Here is a 22184-nt window from a genome sequence, read left to right as displayed (position 1 = left end):
ATCCCCACAGGTTCTGACAGTGTCACCAAAAGATACCTTGGACAATCTTATAAGCCAACAAAGAGCTGGCCGAGCATAAAGGGCAACTTCCTAGAAGTATGAAAACAGTCTTTCCTGGCATGCAAGGTTAAGTAAACACAGAAGGAGGCCATCTTGAATGAACTAAGAACTCCTAACAGAGCTAAAGTGCAAAAAATAAGGCATGCAACAAACAGAAACAGATTACTAAAGATAAATAAAGAAGCATTGCCTGGATAGTAAAGAACTTAATTACAAAAGCCAAGAATAGGGCAGACTTGAATCTGGACAGCAAAACAGAGGACAGCAAGAAAATTGTATTGGTCTATATGCAGAAAAAAAAAGAAAGAAAATTAAAAATAAACACAAGAAAGACCTTGTGTTGAGTGGTCAATCTATTGACAAGCTACACAGAAAAATCCCAAACATGTTCCTTGAATCAGTCTTTAGTAGGGTTTCTTTGACTCTCAGTTGTCTCTGCCTAGTAGCAAAATGGAACAAGTTAGGAATTACCCTAGTAAATTAGACAAATACAAGTCCATGGGAACAGACAAGATACATCCAAAGGTGCCAAGGAGCTGGCCAGTATCAACTCAAGGCTATCTCTTATCAACTTTAAAAGACTACAGCAATCAAAGTGTCACAATACCATCATCCTCAAAATTGGCAAGAAAAAGGACCTGAGGAATTACAGGCTGATCAGCTCATCCTCAGGCCCCAAAATATTATGGGGTAAATCTACAGAGAAACTAATTTTTATATACATAAATGATAAAAGGATGACTGGAAACAGCCAGCCTAAGTTGATCAGAAGGAAATCATGCTAAATTAATTCTGATCACTTTCCTGTGAGGATGAAGAGAAAGCTGAGGATATAATTTCATCTGAATTTACCAAAGCTGTTGGCAGTCTCCAATATACATACATTTTAAACTAAATCTGGGGAATCATGGAGAAGATGTAGAGCAACAGCTGGCTGGACTGCCAGGCTCAACTGTTCAAAAGATAACCAAGAGCCGACTATAAGCAATGTTCTCAGAAACTGATCATAGGGTGAATACTCTGAACATCTTGATCAACAACCCGAACAATGAGCAAGAACACACCCCATCATGGTTTGTGGATGACATGAAACAGCCAATACACTACAAAACATGCCAGGGCTGTAGAGGGACCTCAACAAGCTGGAAGAATTAGCTTGACAACAAATACAGTAGTTCAACAACAGCAGAGTCCCGCACCAGGATAGGAAAAACCCCATGCCATGACCAGTACAGACTGAGAATCAATGTGGCAGGGAACATTCCTGCAGGAAAGGTTCTGGGTGGCTCCAGAAGACAAGCTGAACATCAGTCAGCAACATCAGCAATACACTCTAACCACAGACTGGCCTTCATTAGGAAAGCACAGTCAGGTCAAGTAAATATTCCCCTCTATTCAGCACTTGTGAAGCCAAATCTGAAACACTGTGCTCAGTTCCAGGCTGCTATAAAAGAAAATAAATTGTAGAGTCCAGCTAGAATTGGACTAGAGGGGCTAGAACAAACCAAAACAATCCTCACTAAGCATACAAGAAGAAATAACAGTTCACAGGGCTGGAAAAAGAGACTGTTGAGTCCCTCACTTTTCAGATTGTTAGAACTCATTTGAGCAAGGTCCTAAACACAAACTGGACATCCTTCCTTGGAAAAGTAGACTCACCTAGCTGACTTTAAATTTTCAAATTAAAATTATCACTTATTCCAAATCAGTGGCACACTGTTCACTTCCTTCCTTACCACCTCTAAAATAAATATAATTCAAAACAGTAACATTTCTTTTACCTGCAGTTTTTCTACATTTCCTCCACTTCCTCACCACAGTAATATATAGCAATAAACCCATCTAAACTTTAAAAAGATCCTTTTATTGTAAAATAAAATATATGTGGAAGGCTGTAATGAAACTTGGCTTTACTCCTTGAATGGAGACAAATTTTATTGCCCAGATTATAACTTTATATGCAGAAAGGTTGACTCAAACTGGAAATACGTTAAAAATTCAGCTGATATTTCTGGCTCTCCAAGGCAAACAATGATGGGGTTCTTCAGAGGGGAAAGAGCACTGTGGGGAGGCAAAAAGGTTAAAGTTCCACCCTTTATTACAACAGGAGTAAAATTTTGTCTGTTTTGTGATACAAGCTACATAGAGGGTACCAGGAGATGACTGACATGATTAAACATTCATTTAAACAGCTACCTTCTATTGCAAGATTTTATTATAAATTTCTTCAAATTCTGTGTTTACATGGCCATTTTATTGTTTGAGCAACTTAAAATTGGCACTAAATGAAAATTATTTACAAGAGGGGAAAAAACCCTGCTGCTTGCATTGAGTCATTCTTACAATTTTTTAGTTGAAAAATCATTAGCAGCTCAGTTTGAAAAATGAGTAACTGACTTCAAAGCACAGATGCAACTTTTGCTATTCTCCCAAAAGCTCCACAGATTTGTTTTCTGAAGTGGGTGAGAAGGCAAAGGAGATCTGCTGACTGTGCAACTAGCCAGTTTGTTCAGAACAGAAAAAATGTGAAAATCCTATCTCCCCCTCAACATACTGTAGTCTCTCTCATCTTTTAGCAGTGACCTGACTGCAAAGAGATCAGTAGCAAATATAAATGTTGTGAAACCCAGCAAATACAGCCATTAGCATTGAAGTAGTATTTTGTAAGCTTTCTTCCAAGAAGTACAGTTTTTAAACAGAAAGTAAGTGAACTATATGATGCTGAGCATTTTAGTATTACATGGCTAGTTTTAAGACTGCCCATAAAATTAATTCCAACATATTATGCACCTGTAGGAAACTACAGAAATCATCCAGGAATCAAATTGTTCTTAGAACTGACCTCTAGATGTTCATGGCACAAGTTAAAAGAGTATTTCTTTTAATGGAAAGAGGAAGGTCAGATAAAGTTCAGGGAGAGATAATTCTGTCTATAGAGCAATTGTTACAGTATTTTACAAATAAACACGGGACTTCAGAAGATGTATAATTTAATAGTATATTATTCCTCACTGAGTGAGCACGATCAGCTAACACTGTAGAAAAGGGGGAAGAGAGGACAGTTAGCGTATCCCAAAGCACGTTTACCAGAGGATACTGCATGGCCAATCTTAATTTTGAAACTTCCCCATTTCTGAATGCTTTTGGTCAACTGTATTTGCAGGTGATATATACATAGTTACTTTAGAAATGGATGAATATCAATGTAGCTCAAGCTTCCTTTTCTTTCATAAAAATTAGCCAACACATAACATGCAATTTATTTCTGGCGTACAAAGATTTTTCAGCTCAGGGAAAAAAAATAATTTTCATGAGCAAATTTCCAAGCAGGTGAATACAGTTTAATGCAAGGTTGAAAGAAAGGTCTATCATTCTGAGAGTCAGACAGTACAATCCATTTTTTAAGGAACTTACAATGCTACCCTAAAGAACTAAGGAAAACTAATTCCCAGCATTTATGTAACAGTCAATCATTCAGAGCCATAGTAAGGATTCTATTAGACAAGCACTGAATAATCTCAGTGTTGCACTGCAGAAGCTAGTAGAAGCTACCCTGCTCCATAAGGCTAAACACAAAATAAGCCAACCAGGACATTTGTGATCAAGTTCTTTCCTCCTTTTTCTCAGCCTGGCTGCATAAAAAAGTAATTCAACAATGTTAGCCTAAAGATTAGTCTCTGAACAGTAAGACAGCTGATTAGCCCATTGAGTCAATTCATCACCTGGAAGGCCCGCTGTCAGAACATGGTCAGCAGCATTACTAGGATGGACTTGTCCATCGTGACCAAGATCAGATAAGCAAGTGAGCCAGTGCAGAAGGAATTTCAATCTTTGTGTATGGACTGTCTGGGTATTAATTAATCCATGTGGGCTCAACTAAGGAAGTTATACTGCGATAGATGTTACCTTAAAAATACCAGAGGTACTAGGCCCTAGATAGCTGCTTTACCACTAATAATTACATGAACTTAAGTGAAGCAAAGGCCTACAAATTGGAACTATTTTAACTGTTAAATTACTGAGAAACATTATTGCTTAAAACTGCAAAACAACATCCTTAAGAGCAAAATGTCTTTAGCCCGGATAACAAAAGATTTACCCTGGATTCCCATGGTAACATACAGACAAAGCAAATCCAGTAGGACATTAAATACATCATCCACAGATTTGGATACACTACTCACTTGAATTGGTGGAACTTAAACACATGGAAAAAAATAATTAGCTAAGAAAACATGGCAGAAGCTAATCATTAAGAGTACATGAGGCATTAGACATGTAACCAATAAACTGGCAGGTAAAGGAAGCAATTTTAGATATAAAATGCACCATCTCTGGGCCCAACTGCACAGTTGGGATGCAGCTATCCATCCCTACACTTGTTACTTACAATACTGACCCAAATAAGACAGGTTTGTCTGATAATCCTACAACATAGCCACTACCTGGTATGTTTCAGCCAATTGAATTTGGTCCCCAAAGAGTCAGGATTAGAATGACTCAGTTAATCATGATCAGTGGACGAGCAAATGCATCCTTAATTACCATTAGAGGGACAAGGTTGGTTGTGTTTAAGTATTATCCCTTATATTAAGAGCATCCAGTAAGCCTCAGTGTTGCTTCACACTGTAATTATCTCATTCTATTGACACTGAAAGTCAGTCTTGTACATTCTCTTCCTTCCCTATCCGCACTGCTCATTCCTTGCATCAGATTAAGCCACTGTGCTGCCACAGTAAGTCCCGAGCTAGCTCATGGGGAGAGGGGAGGACAGAACATAGAGGAAATTCCCCCATCATATCATCAAGCTTATCGAAGATCACTCTGCAGCCACAGACAATCACTGCATCTGAGGCATGGGAAAGGCAGGAGGAACACATCAGTCAGGTCGGAGAACAGCAGAACTGCCCTTCCTGGCAGCAACCCACAGCCTGAATGTATTAAGATACATGTACCTCCCAAACCAGTCTCTGAGAAAAGTAGACAAAACTGGATCTAACCGTTGCTGCCCAGGATTGATGAACACCACACCCCATATGAGCTAACAAGAACCATGAATTTTCTCAAGTGCTGCTGATCTGCCAGGCACACTAGAAGACTCCAGGCAGAATTGAAGGGGTCCATTTAACTTCAAATTAGTGACACAGGCCTCTTGGACAAGAACCTGCTCTTTCTAAGCTGAAAACTTCTCCATATGAATAAGCTCCAAACAGTCACTAAAAATTAGCCTAATTTTCAATTCTGTTTCCCTTGATTTTGGTCCACTAGAGCAGTGGAACAAAACCCAGTGTTGTTCACTCTCTAGACAAGCACAGTTTTTGAAAAAGTAGGGAAACCACAAAAACAGAAAAAGATGATCAATAAATTCTTAGTTTTAGAGACAAGCAACAAGGGCAAATACATATTAATGTTTCCTCCCCAAACAGGAGGAGAAATCCATCTTTTCCTATAACTTAATAATGATCATAGAATCATTTAGGTTGAAAGAGACCTTTAAGATCAAGTCCAAATGATAATCCTAATGGCCATGGCACTAAAGGGTTCTTACTTCAACTTTCTCAATATTTTTTCCTTAAATATGAAGAAGCCGTAAATAAATTTTTCCTTGGCTCAGCCACAGTCTTCATTTGACAATCTAGGAAAGTTACAGAATACACAACTCCTATGTGCCTGACTTATTCAGTAAATGTTCTGACAAAATAAGAAACAACTCTCTCCTTGTTTGCAAGTGAAGATATTTATCTTCTTTCTATCTTATTACAAAACCATTTCTTATTTCCATTTAATGAATGAATGAATAAATAAATAAAATATAAGGTCATCAACAGAATGCTCAAGTACTTTAAGCAGTCTCATTCCAGTAATAGTTACAAGCTTCCTATCACATACAGTCTGAGTGATCAGTTCCACAAACAGCAAGAGAATTCAAATAAGTCCAAAGCCTCTGCCTAAATCTCCCAAAACTTGCAAGACAGAGGCATAGCAAAGGAGAAATGGAGAAGTTTGCTTTGCTTATTTTTTTATAAGGCACTGGAACACTCCCTATTCTGCACCAGAATGGAAATTTTGTCCAGCCTGGTAGCCTTCCTGAATGTAAGTACATGCCAAGTAAACTGTGATAGTTGTCTGCTTCACCTTCCAAGAGATCTGAAGCATATGGACTTCCCATCCATGTTCCAGTCATTACCCATTCGAGTGCACAGTCATTTTTTTCCTGGTCTTATTTAATTGCCTTTTGAAAATCAACTCTCAGCATCTACAAGAACTTCCATAACTATACAGTGACTATCATCATCGTGTAAAGAAAAAAATTTTTGCTTTGCATCTACTGTCACAAGTCATCTCTTGTTTTGTAATAAACAGTAAGGTACCCATATCTTACTTTCTTGGAAGGACCAAGCTACACATGGTTTTCAAAACCTTTCACAATGTCTCTTCCCTCCATGTACCTCTTCTCATCACAGAAATATCCAAATGCATCTGATATCTAGAGAATGCTTCTAGAGAAGTAGTCTTTACTTCTCATCACCCTTGTTACCTTCTTAAACTTCCATAGTTCTGCTCTGTCCTTGGTACCACTGCAGTCTCTAACAACCGCTTTACTTGTTCAACAATTTCTAAAAGTTAAGCTGAAGTGCTCATGAACCTGAATATAAAGACTATGCCTTTCTCGTCAAGCCAAATGTATTTCTTGACATTTAGTTGTGCTGATTTTCTCAGTACCACAAAGCCTTTCAAGTCTTTGCCAGTTTCCACCACTAGGAATATAAAGTATTTCTAACATCTTTCTGAAACAGGATAGCACAGACCCAAGTAGTATGCCAAAACACACTCTTTTTTATATTTAAAACAATTACCCACCTGTAACAGAACTTCACATTTACTCCAGATTACGGCTGTATTTGCTTGAAGAGCCTCTGGTGTGAAAGTCTGTCTACAAACATTTCAGGACGTCCAACCAACTTTACACCAGCCAACATTAACTGTGTCCTTACCACCTCCTTCACAGAACTCTACTAACCATGCACTCCATGACTTGCCTTTACAAAAGCTTTATCATCGGTATCTATGTATTTAGTGATTATTCTGTTTCCTAACATAGAATTCACGCTATTTAATCATATCAAACTTAACAACAAACAGCAGTAGAGGTAGTTCGTCTGATCATCAGTATGCATTTGCTCCAAGACTCCAATACCCCTTCCCCTCAAATGTTTAATATATCTACTATGTCAATAGCCTACCACAGGTGTAAGAAAAACTAGATAGCTTGACTTTATATAAGTACAAACACATTCATATGCACACCTTTTTAAAATAAAAATTCAAGTATTTTCTATCAATGCACAAACAAGTTTGCTCTTTTTTTTCTAAATTCTGTTTTAAAAGGGTTATGATTTGTTTTGGTTTTTTTTAAATTCTGGACTAGCTTGTGCCATTTCTTACTCAAGCTACTGATCCTTGGATAATATACAACAGCAAGAACACCAGTTTTGAAGATTGCAGAACTCCAGCAATCTCACATCGGTTTTGGCTTTTCCCCAGCCATCACATTACAGCAGCCCTGATACAAGCCACCTTTTCCAAAGGGGCTCTCTTTAGTCTTGGCATCACCTCCACTTCCTAATAAACCTGATTCCATTTTCCTTTATGTCTTGTTTTCTAAACCTATACATTGCTTTTCTCTCCTTTACTTTCTCCCTCTGCTCCCAAGTAAGGTGCAAGGAACATTTCAGGGAGCGTTTACAAAATGTGAAGCCCAGTAGCTATTGTCATCACAGAGTATGCGCTGGTAAAAAGAGTACTTCATGTTACAGTCTGTTACTGAAAACAGCGGACTCAAAGGAATTCAAGGTTGAATTCCTACACCTAGAGCAAAACACTCTTCAGAGAAGCTGTTTCTTAATTAAAACAAAACTTACTTACTATAGGCTTCTTCTATTTACTGCTGTTATAAGTCACATTAAGTGTCCATTAAGACACTTCAATACAACCCTCATTTTGGTTCCCTCTCACATTCTTCAGCTGGCATCTCTTCCCCATTTCATTCCTTGAGTAATGCCGGTTACTTCTCATGCTCCCTAATTAGTGAGAGCAAGAAAATTTTATGCCTGTTTCCAAACTATGCAGCTACTAAGTGGCTGCTGACAGATTGTAAGGTGGAAGGGGTAGGGGAAAGGAGACACAGTTTTGCCTTCTACAAAGCAGTAATTTTCAAGAAATTTTCAATATCTTAATATTTCAAAATGCATTTGCTTCTGCTGGTTATCAGTCCCCAGAGGAAGGCACAAAGACAGTCAGCAACTGCATGAGCTTGTTTCCTGGGAACCAAGGCACAGATAGGCCCTTGGCATCAGCCAAAATCTTGTCTTGTAACTCCAGATTTCATTCTGGCTTCCAATCTTAATTCATAAGTGGATTTTATGATCTGGTATATATATATAAAAAATAAACAACAAAAAACGACAACTCACCGTTTTATTACGCAGTCTAATTATGTCTGAAACAGAGCCAGCTCCACAATATTCCATAACAATCCATAGATCTGTGTTCTTGAAGTAGCTGCCATAGTACTTGACAACATAAGGACTAGATGGAAAAAAAAGTTAGATAAATAGATGAATTCTTAGAAGAAAAAAACAAAATCACCAGCACGCCTGTTGTTAAAAATACTGTTTGACACAGCTAAAAAGCAAGTGCAACCAAATACATTTTAAATCTGTAACTAGCTTAACCAATGCCTTTTTAGAGTAAATTATGATTACTTAATAAAACTGTAAAGGCACTACTATGTATGTAAGTTTTCAGCAATCTTCAAATACAGACAGTTTTCCCAAATATTAGTCATCTGACAAAAAGCTTTGTTTTTCCCTCCTCCAAGGCCTCTCTTGCATGCTTCTCTTCTTAAAAAGACTGCCTTGTTTTCTTTTCTCCAGAGCAAAATAACATGGAAACTCACCCCTGTTTTCCCAGTTTTGCAAGAATGAACTTATTTCAAGCACAGAGCTACACTTTCATATTAAAGAGAATCTAGTGCCGATTTGAAATAATCTGGATTTGCAAATGCTTTTCATACTGAAGTATTTCATGTGGAATGAAATATAATATATTCATGTGGAATATAATATAATAGTATTGTCATAAACAGAACATACTGATTTGCTACTCCTCAGTTTATCACTTGGCATAATGCTTCCTTGGAGTCACTTGCAAAAGAAAGGCAGAAACAGATGTGGTAAAAATAAAAAGCATCATCCTTCATAAGTTATTAGATGGTGTATTTATGGAAATAAAAGACTGAAGGTTTCGAGTGGGGTTTTTTGCAGGAACTTAATGAAGAAGGCTACAGTTCAATTGTCACCTATCTCCCAAAAAGTCAGGAAGTGTGAGATACGGAGATTTCAGACTGTGGCTTCTCATCAGAACACCTACATCATGGGGCAGAATCAAATACTATTTTGTTTTGTTGCAAGGAACTGTATTTTAGGATCAGCATTTCTGGCAGCAACATTCTTCATACAGACAACAGATATTAGAAGAAGAGAGGACCTATGGTTGCCTCCTGCAACATGACTATCTTTAAAACGCTATCTTTAAAAAAAGACAGCTCAACACTATCAAAAAACTATTTAACTTAAGAGCAACTGTTAGCACTAAATGAATTTGCCTTTTCAGAAGGAAAGGTGGGTCAGTCTCCTCCTTACTAGTCCAAATGTCTATCATTTACAAGCATGACACAATAATCTTGCTCTTTATAAATTCATTAAGTGAGGAAGGCTATATTACTTCTAAAGAAAACCCAGTGATTTTTGTTACCATCTCTTACCAGATTTATACTATGCCAGTATTCCCAGCAACAACTGGGTATTATTTCAATCAGGACAAGATGATCTATTCAAAACAAGTGCAGTGCAATCTCAAAACACTGTTCATATTTGCTTAAAGACTGACACTAATAAATCTAATTTTGAAGTTGCAGCGCTAAACTCCACAAACAGAAAATGCAAAGTAATTTCTGCATCCTTGCATCAAGGCTTCCATTTCTACGAGACCTGCAATCATAAGATTTGTGAACAAGTGTCAGGTAACAATCCACCAGCACTTCCACAAGACTGTTCACTTTTTAAACGGGATGTTCCTGCAGAAAAAAGGCAGCCAAGATAATACTCTTCTGGAAGTTAATGTATGGTAGCCATACATCTTCTGGTAGAAACATCTTTATCAATCTTCTGAAACGTGTAACTCAGAATTTCACAAAGCCGAAGACATTTAAAGGAAATGGTCACCTTTGACCTTAACAGTGCAAGTAAAGTGAAGCAAGCATGGAGAATTCTAAGCAGAGGCCAGTATTTATTCTTCCAACATTTTTTGTTATGTACACTATTTGTACTTCCTTCAATCCAAACTAAGGAGAGGAGGAGGAGGTCTACAAAGTGGTTCCTTCAATAAAGAAGTCTCTGTTTGACAATTTACTTTCCATGAAAAAGTTTGCAGCTGCTTATATTTCGGCTATTTTCACAAGTACAAATACATTTTTACATAGAATCTTAGAAAGCGTATAGAAATGTCTTACCTACCTGTCACATTGTTGCATTATAGAGATTTCTTTAATGATTTCTTGAAGATCTGACTCCACAGGCACCTGTTTAATTGCTACGACTTGTCCAGATTCTTTGTGTATTGCTTTAAACACACTACCGTAAGACCTAAAAATAGGAGACAATTTTCTTAAAAAAACAAGACAAACTGCTCCTGATTTCCATTATGCACAAAAAGTCAAAGAAGCCATATGCTCATGCAGAAGTTTGAGCATTTTTCAGGCTGCAAAATGATCAGTTCTACCAGGACCTCAGGAAAGACAGAAAAATGCTTTGTCAAGACTGAAGAAATCTTGTGTCAAGATTTAGAGTTTCAAATTCCATTAGAGGTGCAAGTATATTTGCTGTGTTAACAACAGACTCTAAAAGGAGTATAAGGGAAAGTGTGGAAATCTATGATGCATGCATTTGCTTTAGAAGTAAAACTTGTCTATAGAGGCACTCCTTAGGATATTTACAGTCACTCTCTCTGTAACTTAATATTCCAACATACGCTTTATGTATTGTTTCCCTCTGATCCTATGCCCCAGTAAATAGCTGTACTCACCCTTCACCAAGCTTCTCCAGAACATCAAACACTTCTTCAGGCTGCTTAGTTAAGCTATCTTCACTTAGCTTTTTCAGTTTGCTAAAAGAAAGACAAACGTTATTTATTTGTTTGGGGGAGGAAGAATTTTCACATGCAAACACATGCCCACTACTGCTTAGAGGATGCCATATTGTTCTCTATTTATAAACAAGTCCTTCAGCCACATGAAGTAAAATGTACCCCTCCATCAGCCAGTGAATGGCATCATTAAAAGCAGAATTCTGAAGACAAGATGATTCTGGGAGCATATGGTAGCGCTTCCAAGGTAGCAGCAGAAGACTTAAATCCCAAAAGCTGACTACTGTAAGAGTTGTTGGAGCAGCTTCTCCTGCATCTTTGTAAATGCACATAGGGACAGGATGCAACAAAATCCCTAATTACATAACACCACCACATTTTACCCTTAGCTCTCTCTCTCACACAGTCTAAAATGACTCAGTAACATCCTATGATTTCTTCCAGCACTTTCAACCCCCTTTTACCACCATTTGTATTCCTTTACAAGCAGTCCTAGCTTTTCCCTGGTCTCCAGCACTCCCAGCTATCCAGGACCCAAGACTCCTGGCAAATCTCAAAACACAACTTGGCTGCAAGCTTGCACTAGAGCTAACACCGAACATAGCACAGGAAAATATAGCCACACTCACACTGCAGCAGGGATGGGTGGCTGCAACATGTAAATCCTTCACCTTAAAGTTATAGCGAATTTTGCTGCAAGACTAAAGTAACAAGTTCACGTGACAGCTAAGGGTACTAATAAAGTAGAAGATGAACTGAAGAATAGCTGGTGCTGTAGTGTTAAATATAGACAATGTATTCCATATGCAGGAAAAGGGGATTAAAAAACAAGGGAACTTTGAAGAATGGCAGATCAGTGAGAGCTTGTGGAAAGTAAGTTATCCCACAACACTTTCTAGAAACAAATACAGAATAGGAGAAGAGGGCATGGACAGAAAAGATTGACAAATCTAAGAGTGGAAGAAGAGTAATATAAAAAAAACCAACTTCATATTAGGACATGCAATTCTGTGATATACAAAATTAATAAAAATTAAAGTGACTGACCAATGAGCAAAATCATGAGTCAAAGCAGACTTGTAGTTGCCAACCATCTAAGTAAAAGTAAAAAATTTAAAGTAATCGTTAAAGCACACAAGTCATATGGATTGGTGTTAAACAAGGGAAGCAAGGCAAGAAGAAGGCACATGAGTGCACACATTTATACATCAAAGAACTGTCACATGAATACAAAAAGCATCCACAATTGGTAAGGAAAGGTGCATTAACTACTATAAAGACCACGCAGTTTGCTACAGGAAACAGTAAAGAAGCTGGAAAGTCTCTGTGTTTAGGGAAAGTAAAAATCTTCACAGCAAAGAAAAGGCACAACTCATGAATACAGAGAAAAACAGCAAAAAAATCAAGTGAAAACAGCTAAACAATGTCTGCAAAAATGGCCTACAAGAACAAAAACCTCTGCTGTCTTTTTCACTCTCTCTGCTGGTTAGACACTAGAAAGAACTTATACCTTGCAGAAAAGCACTTTTTACATTATTGAACAAGCATGTGTTGAGACAAATCAAAGAGGAAAATATATTTTGCAGGTAGGTATTAAAGCAATAAATCATTCATTTTGCTTCTTTGTTCCAAAGTTTTTTCCCTTCTGAACAGAGTATATGCAACTGTAAAGGCAACATTCAAGAATAAGCTGTTGCTATCATCTCCTTCTTGCCACCAAAAAACCCCATGCACAGTATGTTTATAATATAAGCAGAGCCCTGAAAAATAAAAAGTATAACCTTTAGTCTCTCAGTCAAAGAGCTGCATAACAAAAGACATACTAGACAGAAAAGCAAAGGGACTTTTTTCTTTTTGTTACTTTAGTAACAGCAAGAAAAGAGAAAGCATACAGTACCCCTGACTGGAGATGCCCACAAAGAGAAGACTTCCACCTGCTCATTGAAAGAATAACACCTGCTAAAATGAGAAAGAAGAAAAAACAAAAAAAAAAAATCCATACCAAAAGGGTTCCAACAGCACCATTAATGACAAGACATTGTGAGTGCCTGAGAAGAGTTAGTGAAACAATCACAAACAGCCATAAACTGATCAAAACCAATGTAATTGTTAAATAACATTATCTAGAGTACTTGAGAAGCAACCAGAAGATCAAAGAAATAAGTATTCTGTAGTTTTAAAATTATTTTCATATTATCCAATTCTGACAAACATTTTATGAGACCAAATCACACTTAGCACTAAGGCAGCTTAATAAAAAACCTTTTTCCAGTAAGGAAGGTATGTCAGCCTCAGGAATGCCATCACCAAATACCCTGCTCAAAGCACCTCCCACTTCTTCACACACACTGAAACAGTACAGATGCTGGGCCCAGTGTTCAAGTGATAGTATCAACACCACAGTTCTTTGAACCACAGAAAAATCCTAATGACTCAGACATTCTAATGATTCCTGTTTCTAGATGTTTAAATAGAATATTCAGCTTTTGAACTACAAAACATCACGCGATATACCCTGAAGGGCTCCAGTAAAGAAAGCATTTATGAAACCATGAGAAACAAGGAAGAAGGTAGTGACTGGTGTAACTGGCTAGAAAGCACCAAGCAGAACGTAAGAAGAGACTAGAAATATTATCTTGTTAGTTAAAAGCAAGCAACAATCTTTGCACAGAGAAACACATCAAAAATTACAGCATCAGCTCTTAATGGGGCTGTGGGGGGAAGGGGGCAAGGTGAAGAGGGGGCATGAGACAAAAATGAAGAGACAAAGGGCACAAGAACAATAGGAGAGAAAGACAGAATGTGTCTCATTCCTCTCTCCCTCAGTCATCCTCTGCTTTCATAACACAAGCATTTAAAACAGAACAAATCAGTATATCAAGGCACTGCTTTAGTCTGGCCAAAGGATACAAGTGCCATATGTGTATGTGTACTATATATATATATGAGAAAGTCCAAAGAAGAGGCAGAGAAGTTAATTTTAAAACCTGGGTTTTTTCTCTAGAATCTCAATTATCAGGTAGTGATTATGAGCTATTTTAAAGGTCTTCCAGAAGGGAAGCTGTTCCTCAAACCCGAAGGACTAACTAAACTATACCTCTGGGAAAGATGTGTCAAAAGGATTTTCTTGTTCTAAGAAGGTTTGACTTTCCACATAACATCTAGTCTCCTAACAAGAAAAATGCATCCTAGCAAATGATTATACTTTTATAAATCCAGTTCATAAGAGAAAACATTAATTCCTAGTCTGACCAGAATCTTATTTGCCATTGAGTACATCAGCAAAATTCTAGAAAATGAAAACCTAGAAAATGTAAGAGGCTCCCAATCCCAGTAAGAAGATCAGAAGAATCTGAAGTGCACCATGAAAGAGCAAGAGATTTCTTCCTCAAAAATTAAAAAAAAAAAGTATGAGTAAAGTGTCCTATAGTCATTATACACAGATTTTACAAAATAAATTGGTGATGTGCTAAAGAGACAGGGATAAAAAAAAAATATTTCTGAAAGTTCAAAAATAAAAATAAAGCTGGAATAAAGAATACAAAGCCATCAATTACTGTCACACAAAAAACTGGCCAGCCACTCCAACAAACATGAATATGTGTGGTTTATTGTGCAGAAGAACTAACACATTGAAACATTTAAAAAGAATGGCTGGGATCAATTATATTGATATATTAAAAGAGAAGGTAGTAGGAGAAATCACTGCAGTGATCTGAAGTAGAGGTGGCATGTGGAAGCCTTGAGACATTTAATCTGCTTCACAGCATTTGCACAAGTAGAAGCAAGATTAAGACAGTTTACACGACTGTACTGTGTACTTACGTTTAGCATTCTACCAACAAAGCCCAAATATTTCTGTCCCATCATATTCAGGAGGAACTTGACAACTGCCAACATGTCCATTGACACAAACATTAAAAAACACACTTTTTTACACACAGTTCATATACTATGAACAAGTTCTTCCTCTTCCCAGAAAACCTGAAAAGTTGTGTTTTTCAATGAACATTAAACTCAAGTTTAAAGAAAGGAGTGGAATACCTTCATTAACACTTCTCATGCTCATTAGGCAGCCATTCATTTGGCAGCAGCATGCAGGAGATGGACAAGATTAAAAACTACGCACTTGAGAAAATTCTGTCAATAATTATTTTGTTTTTCCCTTGTATGCAACCTGTATCCTCACATGTGAGCTTGCCAAGGATACAGAAAAACACAACAATAACAACAAAGGAAAATTACAACACTCAGAGGCAAATTCTGTAACTATCTCAAGAGCGAATCTCCTTTCCAGTGATGGAAAAAACTATAAAGCACACCTAAAGTACAGTTAGAGATTCAGATGCAAGAAAACTCTGTGTCAACTACTGCACAAATTTTTCAGTGTAAAATCTGAACATCTACTCTAAATTTTTTTTAAAGTAGAAAATATTCTGAAAAGGACTCTCCCTTAAAAGTCTTGTGTTACTGTTGCAGTACATTAGTCAAAGAAAAAAAGTGAATTATTTTTACAGCACCTCCATTGAAAAGCCACAATGGCCTAGAATGCCACTTGGGCATCATCATTGCTACTTTCTAAAGGGCTGTATTAAAGATTTATATAACAGCATTGTGTGCTCCTCTAAAGAGAAGTGCCCTATACCTCGAAGGGAACACTGGGATTCTAGGACATCCATGCAGCTTTTTAGTGTACTATGAAATTCTTGCTACCTCTAAATGGCTGTCTTGTACTACAGATATGATACCAATAGATCCCTCTCAGTAACTGCTACTGTGGACAACGGGCACCAAAGTAAAGAATTCAAGTGTTCACATTTGTTTTGCCAAGTGAACATTGGTCCATTTCAAACCACTACTACATCCAAGGACAGCACCAAAAATTCAGCCCACAAAAAAATAAGCTGCACTTCTTCTGGACTTTCAGAAAAAGGGGGTGGCCTAGAATAGTTGGGAATACCAACAATCAGAAAACTGTACAAAACTACCAATAAAGGGGCTATGATCTACTTTCAAGAAAAAACTGCTACAAATCTTAAGAAATAACCTGAGTTAATATCTTACTAAAAACTGAGTTTTTCCTTCCACTAAAGAAAGAAATCTGAGTTCTCATCACAAATTTCCAGAAATAAGCTTCAAAAAACACGTGGAATATAAAAACATGCCAGAGTTTAGACATTCCCACATCTAGTTTTTTCATGACTTAATCCAGTATTTAAACATCTCTTAGTTTCAGTTAGGCCAGACACACACATCCAGCTTAGGCAATAAAGTTACAGAAAATACAACATCTTCCCCAAAACATCTGGCAGGTTATGCTAACTTCACAGATTGATTTTAAATCCTGTGATACCACCAGATCCCAAGGTTTCCACTGCTGCTGGTGACATTGATTAGTCCTCAGACATTTCCATTTCTCTTCCTAAAGTTTTGCTGGTGCCTGTCCTACTTCCTTCATCTGAGATATGCAGCACCTTCAGCCTGAAAGCACAGTGTAGGCCTGTCACTCCTTACCCCATTGCCTGCTAAAACCACCCTAGACAGCAACTACAAACCAATTCTTTTTCAAACTTTCCCACAGCAGATACTGTCACTCCATGTGTTATTGGAGGAGAAGTCATCAGATGTTCAAGACTACATTCTTCTCAAGCCCTATCATCCTACAGGAAGCTACAAGAATTTTAAAGGTTCTGAATGGAGAATGTAAAGGTTTTAAAGATGAATGTATAAAATGATCTAATATCTTTCACCACAAATTTTTATATTGTGTAGTCCCTAGATTTTTCATTATCAGGAAGCGAAAGTAAAATCAGAGCTCAAAGACAGTAAATATGTATGTGAACCATGTAACTACATTCTGTACACCACACAACTACAGTCTGTGTATTGTACAACTACACCCAAGAAAGGCTTGTTCCAATTGAAATATATGATTAAATTTAAATTTAACACAAAGCAAAATTATTTTATGCACTAACAAGTCAAATAATAAATTACTTTTTAAATCGTGCACAGTAATTAATATGACCTGACAGCCTATGTATTTGAGAAAATACATCTACTGTGGGAATATTCTTGGGGTTTGCCTCTTCCCACTCCCTGATTTGCAATTGCAACTATGCAACGCCCACCCCCACAAGCATCCATCCCTCCAGCAGCAGAACACAAGGACACTTTCCAACGTGAAAGGAGAACTACTCGTCTGTGCTCCTGAGCTATCGAGTGAGAGACCCCTAGGCCAGAGAGGACTCTGCTCGGCGACCAAGTTTCCCTCACTTCATATTAAAAATGTTCTTAACTCAAGCAGCCCTGAAGGGTTCGTCTCCACCGGGGCATTTGCTCGAGGGTGTATTTCATGGCATCCACCCTACCGAAGACCCTTTCCCACGTGACAGAGCCCTCCGGCCGCTAAGCAAGGCTCAGCACCGTCCCTGTCCCACCGCCCGCTCACAGACGCCGGGACCGAGGTCTCACATTGGCCGTGCCAGCGCTCCCGGGCGGGGAAGGGGCCGCCGGAGAGGGTCGTTACCTCTTGGGCGCTGCCTGCTCCATGCCGTCGCCGCCGTGGCCCCCCGGGGCCCCTGACCGAGCCCCCGGGCCCCGCCGGACCCGCACAGCTCCCGAGCGACCTCACTGCCCCTCAGCACAGGGCCCACGCTGTCCCACGGACACGCTCCGGCTGCCGCCACTACCGCTACCTCCGGCCGCGGCGGGGACCCGCCCTCCCGCGCCGCTCATTGGCTACAGCCGGGCTAGAGCCGGCGCTGATAGGGTAGTATGGACGTCGCTCAGAGCGGCAGCTGAGAGAAAGCCCCGCCCACCGCGAGACGAGCGGGCGCTGCCGCGCCGGCGGGAGGGGAAGATCATGGAGGCCGCGGCGCTGCCGAGCCCCCGGCGTTCCCCGCGCGGCCACGGCCCACGGGGCACGCCGGGAGGTGTAGTTCGCCCGTGGAACCCGCCCCGCCCGTGGGGCGTCCCTGCGAGCCGGGCCGGGCGAACCGGCACCCCCGCTGTGCCGTTCCGGCCCCGCGCCTCGTCCCCCGGCTCTGGGCGCTGCGCCGTCGGGCAAGGGCAGGCTCGGGCAGCACTGCCGCCTGAGGGCGGCTCTTCGCCCGCGGCCATCTCATGGCCTCGGGGCAGCGCTGCCGGGCGGCAGAACCTTTCACCCGCCTGTGTGCACCAGGCGAGGCTGTGGCACCCAGCCCCTTCTCAGAAAGTCAAAGTCTTCGTGGGCAACCGGCTGCAGGGCAGTGCTGAGGGGAAGCTTGATGGCAGTCACGGCAGGACGGGGGAGCTGCTCCTCGCAGCCGCCTCGGGTGACACGGGAAAGCTTTTGAGGTGAAAAATGCCGGCGCTTGGCTCTTGGGTGTGTGGTGCCAAAGCACACAAGTTACCCTGCAAAGCAGGGGAAGCTGTCACGTAATTACTCAAACGGCAGGTTTCGGGCTCCAGAGCACCGTGTGACAGCTGCAATTTCGCTACCTTACGACTTCGACTTTCTGCTGTTTATATACTGGAATCTGATGGATCCAAGTAGATCCAGCCAAGTCAATACAAGAAAAGCTTACGTGCTCAAGCCAATTTCTATATCCTTTCCTGACAGTAGGTTTATTTGCCTAACTAATGGAAGTTCAAGGTAGTAAAACACCTAGGCAAGTTCCATAAAAACACTGAGATGCCCACATTCCACTTCAAACTGATTTTAGATGTGCAAGTATTACAACACTCCCACTTCATAAAAAAATCTGCACTCCATACGTTATTTCGTCTCTTTGATGTGCATTAGCAAGGGAATTTAAAATGACTGAAGTCCTACTGTTGTGCAAGTTCTCTACTTTGTCTGAGTCAATCCAACCCAGTTGACTCACTGTGGTCAGGCCAAATGCACAATGGCAATATTGAATGAACCCACAAAACAAATCACACACCACCATATGACCTTTTAGGTTTCTTTGTTTTTCTGAGTCATGGAAAAACTGCAATAGAACATCTTCCTTTGCACAACAGATTAATGCAGAGCTCTTCCAAGCATCATCCCACAAGCCACAGTGGCTCACCAGCAGTACTGCCAGATGTGTCCATAGCATAAACAGCAGTTTGTAGGATATGCCAAAAAAAAAAAAAAACAAACCCAGGAAAAGGAGCCAGCAGATGCCTGAGATGGAGTGACGGTATGAGTGCCTCAGAAAGTGGTGAGGAAGAATCCCACAAGAGGTCCCATTTTCCAGTTGAAGGACAGGTGAGGTCAGGTAGATAGCAAATGCCATGTGGCTAGTGTCCAGCTTTGTTCTACAGGGTATTTGGCTACACCCACTGACCAATTTTTATTTACAGTTCACCAATTCCACCTAATGAAGGGAAGTCTGACATCCCTACTTGGCTTTAATACTCCTGGAACGCAGAGGTTCTCTCCACATCCTTTCACACAAATATTTAAGGCAGTATTTCGTCCAGATTATTTCAGAGTAGGCAGGTTTTGTTGCCACATCTCAAGCCAAAGCTGCCACAGACTACACATTAAAGCAAGGAAAAGGATTCTTAGAAATAAAATACAGGTACTATATTATAGTTGTAGCAGCAATACAAAGAAACAGAGCCAAGAAGTGCTCCCCCTCCCCATTCACACATATATTTCATTTTCTGGAAAAACTTAGGGTAAACAATCTAATCTGCCACTCTTACCTCTCCCTTAAGCAACAGTTGACAAGAACAAAAGATTTTTTTTTTTTTCCCAGACAAAAAATAGCATATTTAGATATTTTCTCTGTTCATTTGAAACTATTTAATACCACAGTCCTCACTTCAAAAAATACCCTGACTCCTCAGTAACTGAGGAAGATGGAGCAGGACTGTCCTCCATCTATGCCACTGAAGAAAGAAAAGGGTGTAAAAAACTTGAGATGTCTGAAACAGAAGAAGTAATGTAGCCTGGCTTTATTACCTAGTGGGGCAGACAGTGCCAAAAAAAGTGTGGACTAATTCCATGCCTCTCTCACAGAAATTTAAGTTGTGTCTTGTGCAATTGCCAGAAAGCTTTCTAAGTACATTTAAACTGAAATTAAAACATCAGTAGGATGACATATATACCACGGTATTTTTCAAGATCACTTTATTCATCTCTTGTAATTTCAAGTAGTATTTTAAGTCAATGACATTGGAATAAATAACACTATCTCACCTTTCTGTAACAAGAATTTGAGAACCGTGCTGTGAAACATGACACTGACTTAGTATTCATTACAATACTGTACTTAGCCACTGGCAAAGAAGGAACTTTGAAAGGGAAAACAGATTCCTTCTGTTCTCCTACCTCATTCAGAGTTTCCAGTGAAGAGAAGTCTAGATGTTCTGGAGGCATGAATATACTATGAGATTGCTGGTGTCTAGACAAGATGGAGATGAGGAGGTTGCAGACACTCTACCTGAGTATTCCCATGATTTCTTCCAACAGCAGGACTAACACTAAAAAGACAGCTGAGTAAGAAAAGGCTTAGTATAGCCCAATCCTAAAAATGTAGGATTTTAGAATTACTCTTTCTCTTCTGAAGTATTTTATCCACTTTAAAAATTTATCTGCCTGAATTAGGACTCCCTTCTCTGCAGAGCTGGCATCAACATCAAATACAATTCATTAGACCAAAGAATGGATGAAGACCATACTTAGGTTTTGAGTACTATAATTATTTTATATTATAATATGGTTTTGTAAACAGATAAAATAATTTATATTATAATTACTTATACTGCAATGAAATCAAGAATCATGATGGCATGGACAACTATTAGATGCTATATAAAACACACACACAAAGGAAGTCCTCAAGCCCCTAAAAATATGAACAAAAAAAAAAGTCACAGTTGTATATAGTTTGTAATAAAACTAAGAAGAATAAGAATTACTTGAGAAGTTCATGTCTGCATTTCTAACAGGTATAACTAATGTTAGGATTTAAATTACAAATATATACTTCAAAGTCATTCATAAACATCATGCAAATAAATTACCTATGTTATAGCATGGACCTTATCTCGTTCCTTTGATAGCAAATAAAAGCAGCATTTACTTCAGAAAGTATTCGATCAGGCTCATTTAAACAAAGTTCGTTGTAATGAATACATGATGCTACTGTAAAACAGCAGAATTAATAAATAGTGCATGTTTTCCAAGAGATACATGTCATGAACACTTCCCAGAGAAAATACCCCTAGTCCTTCATCATGTCTGTGGTGCTTTTCAGAGGCCAGCTCTTTTTCCCATGTGTCTTCTACCCTTTCACCATGGTACCCCCCATTTCTTCCATACAGACTGCGTCCTCAGTGCTCTCTCCCTTGATGTGGAGTTACCATCCCAGATGCAGTTCCATTCACCTGCTTGGCACACCAAAACTGACAAAATCAATATAGATGCCCAAGCACACCCCCGGCTCTATCCTCCTTAAATCCCTCCACATCACTGATGTCTCACCGTGCCTTGGCCCACTCTGGCATTTCCCAGTGGAGTTCCATGCTGTGTCTCCATTACACCTGCAGATTAGCTCACAGGATAAGGTGTTTGGCTCACAGGAGAAGGCTGCGGCCAGTCCACAGTGTGATCCCAAACCCAGGTAAGGACAGAGTTTCCCTTACTTTTCCCTCATTCTGGGGTAAACAGCTCCACAAGCAAGGCATTCTCTCCTCTACCCTTGAGCTCTGTAAAAATAGGAATTTACTGTAATTACAGTCCTCCAACATTTCATGAAACATGTTTAAGACTAGTAAGATAAGTCACAAATGATTGTGAAGGGGAGAAAGGCAGGGGATGGCAGGCAAGTACAAAGACGGAATGAATGCAGGAGCCTGCTTTCCTTAGAATCCAATTCATAATTCAGTAGATAAATAGTCAACAACAACATGTTTGCATGTCTCTCCCTGTGACTGCC

General features: G+C 39.4%; 1 protein-coding gene across 1 annotated transcript in view; it reads right to left on the bottom strand.

The window, feature by feature from the left end:
- Window positions 1-17954, bottom strand: part of STK3 (serine/threonine kinase 3) — a 128383-nt gene extending 110429 nt beyond the window's left edge. The window contains exons 1-4 of the mRNA XM_005516995.3: window positions 17795-17954; window positions 11206-11286; window positions 10638-10766; window positions 8535-8649 (exon numbers count right to left, since the gene is read on the bottom strand). Of these exons, the coding sequence (XP_005517052.1) occupies window positions 8535-8649; window positions 10638-10766; window positions 11206-11286; window positions 17795-17817 (348 nt within the window). The 5' untranslated portion in view covers window positions 17818-17954. The remainder of the gene's footprint in view (window positions 1-8534; window positions 8650-10637; window positions 10767-11205; window positions 11287-17794) is intronic.
- Window positions 17955-22184: the final 4230 nt, after the last annotated feature.

The sequence above is a fragment of the Pseudopodoces humilis genome, chromosome 1, assembly GCF_049639895.1.
Source record: "Pseudopodoces humilis isolate 2021_Gansu_Grassland_sample_001 chromosome 1, ASM4963989v1, whole genome shotgun sequence".
Taxonomy (NCBI): domain Eukaryota; kingdom Metazoa; phylum Chordata; class Aves; order Passeriformes; family Paridae; genus Pseudopodoces; species Pseudopodoces humilis.
This window is presented reverse-complemented; position numbering and strand designations above follow the sequence as displayed.